General features: G+C 35.2%; 1 protein-coding gene across 2 annotated transcripts in view; it reads right to left on the bottom strand.

Moving 5' to 3' along the window:
* Positions 1 to 17,734, bottom strand: part of LOC121410212 (ATP-binding cassette sub-family C member 9-like) — a 59,598-nt gene that overhangs the window by 29,807 nt on the left and 12,057 nt on the right. For both annotated transcript variants that reach the window (XM_041602141.1, XM_041602142.1), the window contains exon 2: positions 12,002 to 12,628. In XM_041602141.1, coding sequence (XP_041458075.1) covers positions 12,002 to 12,616 — 615 coding nt within the window. In that variant the 5' untranslated portion in view covers positions 12,617 to 12,628. The remainder of the gene's footprint in view (positions 1 to 12,001; positions 12,629 to 17,734) is intronic.

Below are 17,734 nucleotides of genomic sequence, written 5' to 3'. Positions count from 1 at the left end.
ATGAACAGCAACAAAAACAGTCTTATTTAAACTTTAAATATCAATAAAAAAATATATATATCTTACTATATGTTATTGACATTATGATGATAACGGGTATTGTGCAAAAAGACTTATACTAACATTTAGGGCAAAAATACCAGTATTTCATTCATATTTTTTTTCTTTTTTCTCATCTTTGTATCAACATTTCCGCAGTCAGGCGAGCCAGCTAGTCTGCATTTTACTTTCCATGTATATGTCTTATATCGAAATAAGATTCGTTAATCCGAAAACGAAATAAGGTTCCTTGTTCCGAAGGTTCGTAAATCCGAAAACGAAATAAGGTTCCTTGTTCCGAAGGTTCGTAAGTCCGAAAACGAAATAAGGTTCCTTGTTCCGAAGATTCGTAAGTCCGAAAACGAAATAAGGTTCCTTGTTCCGAAGGTTCGTAAGTCCGAAAATGAAATAAGGTTCGTTAATCATTTAGTTTTCGGACTAACGAACCTTCGGAATTACGAACCTTCGGAAATAAGAACCTTTGGAAATACGAACCTTCGGAATAACGAAGCTTCGGAATTACGAATGTATGCGAATAATTACATGTATAAAGTACATACTAAGAGTTTTTATACTTTGGAAGTTTGGATAGCAAAATTTGTCATTTCTTGCCATCCCAGCTTAAAGTCTTGCAAAAATACTGAAGAATTACGTACGGGCGGATGCTAAGTGCACTTTTGTGTGAAGTATCATTTTTCGCGTAAAATCTGAAAGAATGTCGAGAATCACGTATTTTGATATTTTGACGGAATATGTTAAAGCTTTTTATTACTTTTTTTTAATTTTGATATGCAATCATTCTTATTTGGGGTTAATTAAATATTGGAATATTACACATATATATATGACTGTATGGAACACAAAATCGTGATTTACTCAAAATGTAAGTTTGCGAAAACTATCCATAGTATAGAATGTTCGTGTTCCGCATCTCAAATTCGTCCATTTTTACGCGTTAATCGAATAAACACATATTAATTGTTGTCATGTCTCATAATTATAGCGAAAATTTTGAAATAAGATGTAAGATGTCATTTTATGTGATCCGAAAGAAAGCAATGTACATTTGCCGGAAGTGCATGTTTTATAAACAAACGGCGCATAATAATAATTACATACAGTATAATTATGGATCAATGCGATACCTGTCATGATTTGAGGATTATGTTTACGTTTTTAGAGTTTGAATTTCTTGCTATTTCCGTGAATTAAAGGGTGTTGAACGCAAATCTACCTGTGGCGATATTCATAAATAGGTCTGATATTTTGCCTTACCATGTTAGCATTAATTTTATAAGAATATCTATATCCCAAAACATAGAAAATGTATTAATAAGAAGATTGAATTAACATTTGTTTTAAACTATTCATTCAAAGTACATTAGTTATTGAATTATCAATATGCGCAAAAATGGCCATTGCTATAGGGACCACTTTTGACCGGCAGAAGAGATGGCACTGTCGATATAACAGCTAATACCTTGAAATCTTAATCAAGATTAAGTTTTTGAATTTTTTGCGTGTATTAGTGCAGCACCCCTGGGATTCCGAATATGTAACACAAAAGTGCCCCCCTTTCTCGGGACCAAAGTGACCTTCATTTTTAGTGAAAGTTGTTTTTATTTGTTTGTCAAATTTACATCAGCACATTAGTTAAGCTGGCGATCATCCGGGCAGATTTGTTCTATATAAACTGAACAAAAAAGACGTTTCAAGCAACGATAAATTATGAACTAGATTATTTTAATGTACTCGTCGACTAAAATTAGGACTGTTTAGGCAGCACTTGACTTTACGAATGGGAAAATATCTTAACAAAAAAAAATAGTTCAGGCATACATTTCAAACTGAAATTCAAGTTTATATTCCTACTGCATTTTAAGCACTTTATTTGATCGTGAATGAGATACGAATGTCATTAATACAATAACTTTCGCATCCTGCCGGGCACCCATTTAGCACCTGGGTCGAGAGTGGCAAAGTGTGGATTACGCCTTGCCAAATGACGCCATATGAATTCGAACACATGACCCTCTGTTTACAAGCCGAGAGTCAGAACCACTACACCACGGCTCTTTCACAAAAACGAATAGGCCATCGTGAAAAAAAAACGTTTGCAAAGGACAGGTTTCTGATAAACATAAAACATAAGCGCGAAGCGCGAGCTTATTTTTTCTATTTTGCCCTGAAAATTTAATATTTTGAGCAATGTTTGTGATCCTGAAGAAGATACGTATGCAACAATAACTTCGAACGCGAAGCGCGAGCAGATTTTTTTCATATACGCTCTGGTCTGATCGAAATAATGCAGTTTCCAATGAAGAAGATACATATTTAAACAATCAAATAATGCGAGCGCAAACTGAACATTTGTTGACATTCCGACCTATACTGGACATTCTAAGCACTTCTTTAATCATGAACAGGAAAGGTACAATGTATAAGACTATACACTTGGTATACGATCCGAAGCGTGAGCGTAAAACAAAATTGAGATTTACACATAAAAACGGGACATCTCATATTTTGTAAATCAGGAAAAGAATGGATAATTGGATATCTTCCTATATTAATAATGTGAGCGCAATAATCTCAATAAACATGCGTGCGCGTGTTTAGATTTATACCTAGAATCTGGACATTCTAATTCAGTCTCAATGTGCGAAATACCTTATTAATGTTTTTTTTTATTTTTCAAAAAAGAGCAATTAGAGTAATTACAGATAATCATATTCTTGCTTATTACATTTTTATTCGTGCGAGCTGAAAATATTTGATATTCCGATCTAAAAAAAAATTGTGAGTTTAAGCGATATTTCGAGCACTGTGTAGGAAAATTCTGGTGTGGATAGGGATTGCGCTTAATGATGCGAGTGCGAAGCGTAAGCTGATATTATTTTATTATTACATGTACTTTGACGTGCGACCGGGACATTTTAAGGATATTATGTCATCATATGGCTATGATATCTTCCTATATGTCTTTCATAGCGCGAGATGAAACTTGTCGATATTCCATTTAAAAGGGACAATGTGATTATTAGGAAATCATGAAAATATTACTATCTTACTTATTAATCTAATAAGCCTATTGAGAGTGAGAAAATAATATAAATGTCACAAAACTGGACATTTTGTAATTATGAACAGGATGCATGGGTTAATAAATTTTTAACAAAAATAACGCGAGCGCAAATTGTGAGCCGAAATTTCTGATAAACCGTCATGAAATTATGATAATCCTCTTTAAAACCGGTGGTGTATAGTTTTAACATTACTGTTTTTGAAAACAGCACACAAACAAATAATTCTTGTTGTTGCCGTATGCTCATAATTGACAACACTCAAAATCTGAAGAACAGTAAGTGGTTGTAAACAAAGTCCTAGATAATTCTGAAAACCAATTCATCATCATTGGTAATAGTTAAAGAGTATTTTAAAAGACATATATATAAATATATATATATATATATATATATATATATATATATATATATATATATAGTGCGTATCAAAAAAAAAGTTTACACTTTGAAAAAGCCCTGGGAAATAAAAAATATACAATACGTGGGCAATTTTTTTCACATACAAACTTGGGTTTGGGTCTCATCTATCCAATGAAAGTAAAAGTTTTGACAAAATGTTACACTTGAGTAAGCACTGTCCATTTTTGTAAAGCTCGCAGAAATCTGTTTGCGCAGAAATGCTCGTTTTCATGCTGTGTCGAGGAGAAAGGGTGAAATCGAACTTACACTGCGATACATATCTCATTCATTTCCCTTCCACTTTTAGTCTTATTGTAATAAAACGGATACATTCAATCATTTTGTAACAATTTTACCACCAAAATTGAAATTTCAACACTTAGTAGCACAACCTTTACCCTTTGTCATGTTTGTGTGCCAGCTGGATCTGTGGACATAACTGAATCTGAACAAAACTTTATATCAGACATCTCCAGAATTTTTTCACTAAGTTTTTTATCATTTAAAGTGGATTTACATTTCATTTTTCATTTAATACTTGTTTCTCCACATTTTTCACAAGCTTGACAATGATAAACAAAACGAAAATCAAGCCTAAGCCATTTTATGTAAATCACAGCTCAGTGTAAAGCAAATATCGTCACGATGGCCTCGGTGTGTGGGGGAGTGGGGTGGGGCTCAATACACTCTTCGAAGTGTTTTTGGCAAGGAAACAAGTTTAAACAGGTAAAAGATATCTTCAAGTCAATTTTACTAGCTAAATTCCATGTGTTCTTCATGATTAAGGTCTACTTTTATTCGCATAACTATTTCAAAGTTCTGCGCAAATCATTTTTCACTAACTTTTCAAAAGTAAGTGGTGCTCACTCAAGCGGAAATATTTTTCGACAGTTACATCGTCATTTGCTTAAATGGACCTGTACCAATGTTAAAATGTGGCAAAGTCTTCAGGAAACTACAAATGTATAATTTTACAGGACTTTTTCTAAGTGTAAACTTTTTTTTGATACGCACTGTATATATACATGATATATATATATATACAAAGGAAGAGGGCCCTACATAATCGATTACTAGCGATTACTGAATTTCGCTATACAACTATACATATGGATTAAAAATTATTCTACAGTCTTTGCCGTTCCAAACAATACTGATAATTAAATAAACCTTTAAATTCGTTACAATATATATATATATATATATATATATATACTGTAACCTCTGCTTGTCATATTTACATCAGCACCCCCCAGTCAAGAAATCGATCTCAGGGCCCGGGGGGGGGGCAGGGGCAGTTGCGGCCAGAAATTTTGTAACTCGTTTTAAAGGTCAAGTCCACCCCTGAAAAATGTTGATTTGAATAAATAGAGAAAAATCAAACTAGAATAACGCTGACAATTTTATCAAACTCGGATGTAAAATAAGAAAGTTATGGCATTTTGAAGTTTCGCTTATTTTTCACAAAACAGTGATATGCACAACTAACACAGCGACGTGCAAATGAGTCAGTCGATGATGTCTATCACTCACTATCTCTTTTGTTTTTTTTATTGTTTGAATTATACAATATTTTATATTTTACAAATTTGACAATACGGACCAACTTGACTGAACCATATGATATTAAACAATGCTAATTCCACGTGTTCAGGGAGGAATTAATCGCTGTTTCACTTGACAATGTAAAAAATAGATTATTTCATATTTCATTATGATAAAATAAAAAAGAAATAGTGAGTGGATGATGTCATCGGTTACACTTCGTAATTCCGAAGCTTCGTAATTCCGAAGGTTCTTTATTCCGAAGGTTCGTAATTCCGAAACACGTAAATTGCCTATACCTCGATGTTCGTTAATCCGAAAACGAAAAAGGGTTCGTTAATCCGAACATTTGTGGCGTAATTCCGACGATTCGTTATTCCGAAGGTTCGATAATCCGAAAACGAAATAAGGTTCGTTGTTCCGAAGGTTCGTTAATCCGAAAACGAAATAAGGTTCGTTGTTCCGAAGGTTCGTTAATCCGAAACGAAAAAAGGTTCGTTGATCCGAAAACGAAATAAGGTTCGTTTTTCCGAAGGTTCGTTAATCCGAAAACGAAATAAGGTTCGTTTTTCCGAAGGTTCGTTAATCCGAAAACTAAATAAGGTTCGTTAATCCGAAAACAAAATAAGGTTCGTTAATCCGAAAACAAAATAAGGTTCGTTAATCCGAAAAATGAAAACCGGGAAAGCAGATCGAGGCAAGGGGAGGGGGGCGGGGGACACTTTTGCCGTTCAATTATTATGAGGATGGGAAGGCAAGGGCGGCCGAACGAATTTTCGTTGGGGGTAAAGCCAAAAAATGACACTCATACGTCAAAATGGGCACTTTGGTGATATTTTCACCTTAAGATTATCATCTGCTTGAAGTCATTGTGTGTTTGATAGTGATTAAGTAGAGAAAAACTTTTTTGAAGTGACTTCTTATTATGGCAAAATGTATATTTAGGCTTTATTTTTCGGGAGAGAGTATAATGAGCGAGCGGCTTGGTAAAACAAATTCAAGGGTGAAGTTGTATAACGTTTTTTGTGGTCAATTATTCTTAAAATGGCATTATTGCGAGGTGTTGCGAGCGTGAATCACAAGCTAAAACTTAAGGTTATTTTAATAAAAAATGAAAATTAGTTTTTAAAAATCCGAGCAGATTTCTGCTGTCATTAAAAAGATGTGCATCTAACTAAAAAAATACCACGAGCGCAAAACGCGAGCTTAAACATACTGACCAGAAAAGGAACCTGTTAAAGAAAGCATTTAGTGACCTTTTTAGGATGCATATTTCACCGATCGAATGAGAGTGCGAAGCGCAAGCTGAAAATTTTCAATATTCCAGCCTGAAAACTTAATTTAACTTGTATACTTTAAAAAGAGTATTTTATTTCGAAAAAAATATGAAAAACGGCATATTTATTTTTGAAAAAGGAACTTTCCCATTTTGGAAAATATTAATTCCCCTGTTTTTTATTTCATTTTTGATGCCTCCTGCCTCCCTCCCGGCGGATCCAACTTTCGTCAAATAGAGGGGGGGGGCATTTTTTTAGCCATAGTTTCCTTGATCGGCAGTTTAAAGTTGATTTTTGTTTGTTTCTTTGAAAGGGTAGTCCTAACAGTCAATAATTAGCTTTATCCTTATGAAATAAAGTAAATATGTAATAACATGATAAACCCTTTTTAAATAATGCGAGCGCGAGCTACATATTTTTGTTAATATGATGGGCAATATGTTTGTGATCTTCAAAGCGAGATGCCTATGTAACTAAATTTAGACAATAACTGCTATAGCAAGAAGCGCGAACAGAATTTTTAAATATATAAGCTCTGACCTGATCTAAAGGGGACATTTTAAGAACTTTTTGCAGTTAGCCATGAAGACGATGCGTGTTTTAACCAATGGCGGCGGAACGTATTTTTTTTTTGGGGGGGGCAAAGCAAAAAAAAAGGGGCCAATAGGGGCGATTTGGTGCAAACTGATATTTTCATCATTAGATTATCATCTGTGTAAAGAGGTTGTGTGTTTTGTAGTAACTAAATTGAGCACAATTTTTTAAGTGATCACTAAAGTTATATATTTACATTTCATTTCTGCGAGCGTAGAGAGCAAGCGGTTTGGGGAAAGTCAAATCTGAAGATGTAAAATTCACCTTTTTGGTATATATTCTATTCATGAGTCACTAAATGCAGTCCTTAAAAGATTACTTTCTGAAGCCTGTTGCATAAAACTTTTTACCTGAGAAAACTCTGGTAAAAAATGAAAACTAAGGTTAGTCTGATTTTCGCCATTGACTTTAGCACAGGGCAAAAACTCCTGTAAAAACAACCTGAGTTTTCTCAGGTAAAAAGTTTCATGCAACGGGCCCCAGGTCAGTATATAAACAAATTACAGCTCGCCCTCGCATTAATTCTTTAGAAAGATACACATCTTTCTCGGGATTACAAAAAATGCTCCGAATGCTCACTTCACGTCTTGTTACATGAAATGTCTACTAGTTTGAGCTTGCGATTCGCTTTCAACATCTCACAAGGATCATTATTATTTTTATTTTTATTACCAGCAGAAGCTGTTATTAAAAATGACATCCCCTCCAATACAAATCCTATTATCTAGAGGTTGCTCGCACGCTTCCAACACACTTGATCCCCTGCATCTTTAATTAAACCATTTGCTTATTGGCAGCAATTGCTCAGATAAAATCGAAATTAGCCTATGCTTGATCAGGGGCCCGTTGCAGAAAGAGTTGCGTTTAAACGCAAGTCAAAAAATCAATTGCAAGTCAGAAATGCGCGCTGTTAATTGGTTGAAAATCAAGTTGCGCGTGATTTTTAGAGTTGCGTTTGATTGCAACTCTTTCTGCAACAGGCCCCAGGGCGTCTATATTCTTAATGAAATACATGCTTTGGCCCCAACACACGCATGTATCATCGATCGTTATTACTATCATTGCATAATATCGTGTAATCTTGTAATGACAACATCGTTTTTGTTATCAAAATAAATTATTTTCATTTTCGGAAATACGAACCTTATTTAATTTTCGGATTAACGAACCTTATTTCGTTTTCGGATTAACGAACCTTATTTCGTTTTCGGATTAACGAACCTTATTTCGTTTTCGGATTAACGAACCTTCGGAATTACGAACCTTATTTCGTTTTCGGATTAACGAACCTTCGGAATTACGAACCTTATTTTGTTTTCGGATTAACGAACCTTCGGAATTACGAACCTTATTTCGTTTTCGGATTAACGAACCTTCGGAATTACGAACCTTATTTCGTTTTCGGATTGACGAACCTTCGGAATTACGAACCTTCGGAATTACGTACCTTCGGAAATACGAACCTTCGGAATAACCGAACCTTCGGAATTACGAAGCTTCGGAATTACGAATGTATGCGGATGTTGGTTAGTCTCCTCATTTGCATACCGATCAGGATGTGCTATTATAACTGTTTTGTGAAATTAAAGCGAAACTTTAAAATGTCATAACTTTCTTATTTTTATTCGATTTTGATTAAATTTTCAATGTTATGCTTGTTGGATTTTTCTCTTTTTATTCAAATCAACTCTTTGTTGGGGTGGAATTGTCCTTTAAGTATGTACTTATACATGTAATTGTGTTTATAATGCACGGTATATTCAATTTTACCTTCAAAATGCTCACCCGATAAATTATACATGTCCCCTTTCGGATAACGTACCATGATATATCTTCCATCTTACTTGAAAATTCATTTGTGACATTAAGACGATTGATGCATATAAATGCATTTAAATCGAAGAATTTAAGTTGTTAAATAAATTCCAATTATTGATAGTTTTCACAAACTTTTATTTTGAGTATTAAAATGACGATTTTATGTTTCATAGGGCCATTATGTTTGTGTAATATTCCAATTTGAAATGTATATTTATTAGACTTATGATTTGAAACTCCGTATAAGAATGATCAAAGGCAGTCAACTTTAACATATTCCGTCAAAATATCCAAATGCATGATATACGACATTCTTTCAGATTTTACGCTAAAAATTATATTTTCACGCAAAAGTGCACTTAGCATCCGTCCGGACGTTATTCCTCAGTATTTCCGCAAAACTTTAAAGGGGAATGAAACCTTTGGAACAAATAGGCTTGTGTAGAAACAGAAAAATCAAAGAATAAGAATAAAGAAAGTTTGAGAAAAATCGGACAAATAGTGAGAAAGTTATGAGCATTTGAATATTGCAATCACTAATGCTATGGAGATCCTCACATTGGCAATGCGACAAGGATGTGTGATGTCACTGATGAACAACTTTCCCTTTGGTGGACTATAAAATACCTTCTTTTTGCTTTTTGTTATGATGATACAAACTCTTTATCCATGATGTATTCTTAAAAAATATGTATTACATGCCCTCATATAGACAGAACACATGATTTATGGATAGATGTGATAAAAGAGGCAATTCTATTGAAATATATACTAAAATAATGGGGAGAGTTGTTCACAAGTGACATCACACATTTTTGTCGCATTGCCAATTTGCTATCTCCATAGCATTAGTGATCGTTTGCATTTAGTGGATTTGTTAAATTATCTGCTCTTCATGAATTCCTAAAAACAGTCCTAAAATGTCCCCTTTTCTGTTCTGAATATTAAACATTTTCAGCTCGCACTTCGCGCTCACATTATTTGGTTAATGATATAGGTATGGTTTTAATGAATTTCAACAGGCAATTCTTAGAATGTCCCTCTTCGGGTCTGAATTTCAAACATGTTCAGCTTGCACTTCGCGGGCGCAATATTTGATTAGTGAGATACGTATCATGTTCATGATTACAATGACTACAAAAAGTGCTTTTTGTGTTTAGGTGGAATTCTAACAAAGAATCAGCGAGCACTTGGCGCTCGCATTAAAATGACTATGGTAAGATTTGTATGCTTTTCATGAATTCTTAAAAAAGGTCCATAAAATGTCGCTGTTTGGGGCAATACATATAATACAAACAATTTCTGCTCGCGCTTTGCTCTCGCATTGTTTGTTAAGTGAGAGAGGTATGTATCATTACAAAAATTTGCTTATAATGTTTCTTTTTTTAAAGATTTGAATATCAAAAATTTTCAGCTCGCGCTTCGCGCTTTGTTATTTGATCAGTGATATAGATATATACGATAAATGGCACAGTCTTTAAAAATGTCTCTATTAGTTCAGTATACATTGAGCACCCACTAAATGGCTCAATAATTTTTTGATGGTCCCCCCATGCCTTGACCCATGGTACGCCACTGAAAAGGAGTATCATTTAATGTAGCACTGGCCATTTCCCATTACAGATCTATGTTTCGAGATATGTCTATTTGACCAGTGGCGTAGACAGGTCCTTAGACCTGGGGGGATGATCCCTAGCTGGGTCATACTTTATATATATGTATATATATATATATATATATATATATATAATACGTTTTCAAACGCTTTGCTTGCGACATGCTTGGACAATTTCACGTCATTACATTGATTCACAAGGTTGAATAGAATCTTGTCTAGAAATTAGTCAAATTTTTATCGCGTAAATGCGCGAGATGAGTATGTTTTTTGTCAAAGGTCCGACAATGAACACGCTGAGGGTCGAGTAAGGCTTGTTCTGTGATCTTAGACCATAAATTAATCTTATCCATGGATTGATTCAATCTGCCTTCGTGAATTAAGGCATGTCTATATATTGCATGATTCTACCTTCTTTGAAAAGCGCAAAGTACTCTGAAAAAAATTAGTGAAATAGTTCACTCTTTAAGGAGTGAATATATGAAAGAGTGAATATTGAGTGAAAAAAACCTCGGATATCACTGAGGCCATCCAAAATTTGCACTTTCATTCCAAAATCATTCATTTACTAATTCGCTCCTTAGAGACTGAAAATTTTCACCTTTCCTTTGCAAAGTAGGGGTTGAGGACATGACCAGCAGGGAAAAGGGTCAGTGTATGTGTATAGGTAATTTCTTATTAATTCGTTTGAACAGTGTTAATGTGTTATGAAAGCAATTGCTCTGAAAGGGAGTGATTAAGCGACACTTTCTTAAATCTGTAATGAAATATTTTGAACTTATCTCCTTTGCAAATACATAATTATTATAAGGAAATGTACTTGGTGAAACTCTGAATAACGATCCTTAAATGTATATGACGACGCAAGACAGTTGTTATTACTTAAAACTTGCAAGTTGTAAATGCATATAAGATGATTGACTCTGAATAAAAGTCCAATTTTGATCATGTTTGTCATTGCTGTACGTTATGATTATTACTGCTATTATTATTGATTGATTTTAACTAGCATTCATTGCTTTATTACACTCTAAAAACAAATCAGTCAAAAATGACTGGATAATAGGGTCAGCTGGGAGCAACTGTTATTCTAGTCATATTTGACTATTTTCTAGTCATATTTTACTAGAACAGAGTTATCTCTGACTAGAATATATGTCAGAAATGTGAATATCAGTGATTGCCATATCAGTTGCTCCCAGCTGACTACTGGTCTAGTCAATTTGACTGATTTGTTTTAAGAGTGTACTGTATAGTTTTGCTTCTTCCCCCCACAGAAACGGGGGGGATGATTGTACACACCATCCCCCCCACCTAAAATTCTGGGGGGATGCATCCCCCCATCCCCCCCGCTATCTACGCCCCTGTATTTGACTTTTGCATTCTTTTAGTTTACAGCCATATTTAAACTTTAACTGACGGTGCTTTCTGTCTACTGTTCCTAGGAAGAATAACAAATTGTGGCTATAAAACTGACAAATTAAAAAAATAAACGGAGGCAGACAGAATCGTTAAAAGGCAGTATGTGACAAACCACTGTCAAGTACTGCCATTTTTATACAGTCAAGTTTACCCCACCCCTTTACTTGTAGGTCTTACATACATGTACAGCTATGTTTGGTCATTACCTTCTTGATCAGGAGATATATCTCGATTAAACACATCGTTCCATCAACAGCTATCATTGACTTATTGACCACCCAGATCATGTCACGTGATGTAATGTCGTCGCGATAAAAATCAAAAGCTCTGAAGCACTCCACGATGAGGAGGGAAACCCAATACAACAACTGTAAAGGCCACATTCCAGGTAGATCCCAATACTCCATGTAATGATAATATAACATTACAAAGATAGAGGCCAGGAGTGCAGCTAATGGTGAGATGTACATAATCGGTGGAGCTCCAAAGTGATGTTGATGAGAGGTTAATATACCTTCTCCGAGCATCGTCAGACAGATGAGGATATAGAGTATGTAAAGCAACCAACGGATCACATGCCCTGGGTAACGGATGATGTAGTCATGATCAGTCGTACGTGAGATGTTACATAGTCGTACGAAAAAGAAAACTAGTGAAGTTAATATACAGAATACCAAGTTAATGCTGAAGAGAACAATGTCCGTTGAACATGTATTAGGTGTCCTATGTTCCTCAGGATGAAGAATTATTGAAAAGTTCGTCGTCGACGAGTTTCCCCCTCGGCACAACCAGGAAAGAACTTTGTCTGTTACTGCTGCCATTGTCTTCTATTCCTGCATAAAAGAAAAACGATTGAAATAAAAACATAAATTAAGTTATGTACCGGAGGCAGAGCAGCCAAGTATCCCGGTTGCCATTTGGAGGGGATGGGAAAAATACCGCACAAAATATTTTTTTTTTAAATTAACAAACAAAACATGATTAATGTTTAAACCTAATTTTCAGTGAAAATGCATAGAAATATAGTGTTTTTAAGTTTTTAATGCAAAGTCTGTTTCCTGCTCAGTAGCTTCGATCCTTTGGATTATTTTCCTCTTATTTTCACAATCCCTTACTTTGCACCAATTACATTTTGTTAAATATCGAATTTTCAGAGATAATGATGTCATGAATATAACAAAAAAAATCCTGTCATCAAAGTAGGACAGAACTTTTCACGTCCAATCCAGGACACTTCTTTAGTTGGTCTGAGTTGAAGGCGGGAAAAGGCCAGTGCCGATTGGTGTAGACTTCGCCAATCAGAAGGGGCCGAAGAGATGCGCAAGACAAGTTCTCTCTTCCGGATCGTAAGTCAACATGACAAGATCTATTTTCGTTTCACTTACGGATGAATCAGAATTTACGTCAGTTTTTTGTGTCATTTCCATTGCATTACTCAGTGTGTAATGAAGGCCTAAAATTTCATTATCATCCTGCTGACCTAAAAAGACATCTGTAAAAGACTAAAAGCTAAAAGAAATCCAACGCACCAACATGAACAATGAGGGTCTAAAAAAATTGTAACTTTTGACAGTGACATAAGGCATAAAAATATACTATATAGCGGAGATTGGGGTAAACAAGGCCGCCTGCTCAAGAATGATAGGGTCAAATGGATTACTATTTGTGTAGTATTTGAGACAGTTCCTTAGCACAGATTTTGAGCAGAGAGAACGTCTCACATCCCAGTGCAGATGGCCAGGAGCACAAACCCAGCAGCAGCCCAAAAATCAATTGTCACTTTAGGTAGGCGAGTACTCTACCTACCCAGTAATGTGAATTAAATTTTATCTTGGTTTGTTTACTTGTGTAAGGTAGTGTTGTGCATGCCAAAACTGGAGTAATTTCCACTATACTTTCCCTTTTTTTTTACTGGATGCCTATGTTAGGCAACCCGAATATAATTAAACTCGATTGTTACATAATGTTAAAACTTAAAAGTGCTATGTATGCTTCACCATAGTTGATTATATATTATGTATATGTGTCCACTTCCAATAAAACACGTAGATACACAATTGTATAAGAGTGACAGTAAAAACACGATCCTTGAATTGTTTCCCATTATATTGGACAGGATTAATTAATCAGTCTTAAAATGGAGGTGTTTTGGTAAAAAAACTAAATGTTAATGATATGATTGTTACTAGTAAATTTTAGTGATTATATCGAAGCAACTGAACTGTTTTTAGTTTGAATACATGTAGTAACATGAAATAGGTCTTAATCAGGTGATCTCATCCTCCCCATGACGCTGGGGCAAATAAGGCCACCCGACAAATATATTTATGGCTCATTAATATGCAAATTAGGCTAATTAGTTCTAGCATTTCTAATGGAAAATGTCGGTCTACTCTAGATCTAGTAATAGACACGTAGTTATGTTTCTACTGCTTTACATTGAAAATATATAATTGGAAAAGGGGTGGCCTTTATTTACCGCATTCTCCCCTATATTTTTACACATATCAATGGGGTAAATGTGGAAAGAATGAAATTGATTGAAGAGAAATATACAAGTTGTTTTTATTGAATTTATATTACACCTAAAGATGGAGGTTACTCTCTGTAATGGCATACTGACATATTTTAATTATTATACTACCGGTATGTATTTTTTTCAAGATCATAAATTTTATTGAATTTCTCAAGTTTGTTTCCTATATTTTTACAAGCCAATCTGCGTGATTATCTTGTTTCGCTCGGTTGCATTTTTTTAATGAATAATCTACAAGCTCAGTCCTCAATTTATTTTATCAAACGACTGATCTGCAATGCCTCACACAGGGAAAATCCTCTTTAAACATATATCAATTCAATTGATTGAATAACACTTTAGGTAATACAAATTCGCCAATTTAGAATAGCCCAAATGAATGACTTTGCACTACATGGAAATTATGATCATCTGCGGATGTACGTTGAATATGATTAAGAAATGAAATCGACCGGCATAACAATTACTGTATGATTTGCAGGTTTGAATTTTGGTTCAGGAAAGCATCAAAGAAGTAATTTTTACGGAATTAAAAAAAATAAACAAAACCGAAATCGATATGCATTTGCATATATAACATTTGCCATTCAACTTTGATCTGGCAGCTGTTGCAGAATTTAATTCATAAACTTGAAAATATAAAGTGTAACAACCAATTTCGAAGGTTATCAATCATGCATTATTATTAGGTTACAGGTGTGAATATGTTACTGGTATATTCTATGACCACTGGCTTAAATCCCGGGGGGATGGGGGATATACCCCCCACACTTTTCGAGGAGGGGGGGTGGCCTGTACAAACATCCCCCCACTTTTTACGAAAGAAATGAAAAAAAAAATCACGAGAGATAACTGTTTTATTGGTGAAAATTCTTCCTAAAATACCGCTTAATAAATAAAACAATATTATTGAATCATGAAATCCAAATAAAGAGCCAGTTCACCATTTCCTAACGAAATACTTATGTCCTTATTATAAAGTTGAAGAGAAACCCCCGTTTCTTCCAATTCATCAATGTTAGGGTCTTTGGGAAGGGATTAAGATGGAATGTCAAAAAATTATGAATGTAATCTCTAATAAAACCATTAAACCATCAATGGGTAAAAAAAGATAATAATATTTGAGGGGTATTTGCCATATGGACATACAGTAGCGTAACTACGGGGGGCATGGGGGCACATAACCCCCCCCCCATCGGCTGGCAAGCCAGGGGAAAGGAGAAAAGTGGGAGAAAGGAAGAGAAACGTAGTGGGAAAGACGAAAATATTATTCATTATAATGTTATATTACATTATAATTATGTATGTTATATTACATAAGATTTTTTTATCATAACTTTATGAAACATAATTTGCCCAGGGCCTACGTCTTCAATGTTCCTGGTTCTCGCATTGTCTGTTTAACGAGATATATAATCCTGTTGTACGAAAACATCCCGTTTTCAAGTCAATTATTAACCAAATATATATATTTCCTAGCACTTGAGTTATCATTGTTTTATGTAGTGACATACGCTTCGTTTACATGACTAAAAAAGTGATTGCCCCATGTTAAGGTCTTCGTATATATGAAACATTTCCTGTCCGTGATTACGTTCGCATTAGTGGATTGGTGATATATGTCTGCTCTTCATGAATTCCTAAAATCAGTCCTTAAAATGTCCCTTCTTCTGATCTGAATATCAAAAATTTGCAGCTCGCGCTTCGCGGTTGCATCATTTAGTTAATGAAATACGTATGATCCTAGTTAATTCCTACAAAGAAACCTTAGAATGTCCCACTTCAGGTCTGAATTATCTAAATTTTCAGCTCGCGCTTCGCGCTCGCAATATTTGATTAGCGAGATGCGTATGATAATCATGATTGCAATGACCACAAAAAGTGTTTCATGTGTTCAGATGTAAATCTGATAAAATCAGCAAGCGCTTGGCACTCGCATTAGATGACTGTGGTGAGATATATGCATACTCTTCATGGATTCCTAAAATATATACCTTAAAATCTCGCTGTTTGGGATCAAATTATTCGAAATTTCAGCTCGCGCTTTGCGCTGGCATTGTTTAGCAAGACAGGTACCTATCATGATTACACAAAGTTCATTATAATGTCCCTTTTTAGGTGTGAATATAAAAAAATTCAGCTCGCGCTTCGCGCTCGCATTATTTGATCAGTGAGATACATATACGTTTAATGACATTGTCCTTAAAACGTCTCTATTAGGTCAGTATAAATAGCGATTGAGCACGCTTCGCGCGCTCACTCAGTGATTCAAACATTTTACTGGTGTCCCCACAATGCCGTGACCCACGGTACGCCACTGTGGACAAAATAATTCCTTGCATATCTAATAACATGATTGCAAAAAATATTCCAAAATATTTCAGTCATCCCCCCACCCATCAACACGGATTTACGCCAGTGTCTATGACACTATAGAGGCATGGGGCGACCGATCCCTGTGACTTTTTTTTAATTAGTGAAAAAGGCGGAGGAAGGGTAAAAACCCTTTCCTCATATTTAATTACATGTTATCCGGTTCCTTTTCTTCTGTTTTAGTAGATTCCTTCAACAGGAGCTCTTGATTTCATCTTCGCTTATATTTCCAAATGGCGATTCCGCATGTACAAGATATGGGACTAGTTTCATAAAACTTGTCATAATAACAATTAAAAGGTACCCTTCAATCTGATTAGCTGATATATAGTTACATTTGTGCATTTGTTGAATATGCCTTTATGAAACAGGGCCCTGGAGTCAAAACAGGGTTCAAATTAGAAAAAAAAAGTTCAATCGAAGGCGAAAAGAAAGGTTTAGATTCTTGGCCAAAATTGTCGGATTCATCAAAGTATAGTCATGTTTTTTTTTATTTAGCGCAATATGATGCGTGCTCATCATGCTTATTTAACCCCGGATAAGGGGTTTTCGCAATAGCTACGCAGACGCTTCCTGGAACGTAGAAAATATATTGTCAAATGCATTCGTGACGATGAAGTCTTTGTCGAGGCTCGGTGAATCGAAGTAGCAGTTTTTGTCGGTGACTCTGAACAGACGACATATTTGCGATAATTTGTCAGCTTTGAAACGTCGGACGAAACTGCTGTTACGATTCACCGACCCTCGACAAAGACTTCATTGTGATTTGACTCATTTTCAATCTGTTTCTGTTGGGGTAACTTCCGTAGCTTTCCGCTGTATCAACGCCAAGCTAGTATATAACAATCCATTTGCTGCATGGTATAGGATTCATGCACAGCGAAAGCTCGCTAAAACATGTGATGAAAAGCACAACTTGCTATTTTTTGGCTCATACTCCAAACCTTGTTTTTTTATGAGCAGCATCAGTGGCGTAACTACGGGGGGGGGGCATTGGGGGGTCACGTACCCCCCCCCCCCCCAGCTGGCA

The sequence above is a fragment of the Lytechinus variegatus genome, chromosome 3 (assembly GCF_018143015.1).
Source record: "Lytechinus variegatus isolate NC3 chromosome 3, Lvar_3.0, whole genome shotgun sequence".
NCBI lineage: Eukaryota > Metazoa > Echinodermata > Echinoidea > Temnopleuroida > Toxopneustidae > Lytechinus > Lytechinus variegatus.
The sequence above is the reverse complement of the archived record's forward strand: the minus strand, read 5'-3'. Positions and strand labels throughout refer to the sequence as shown.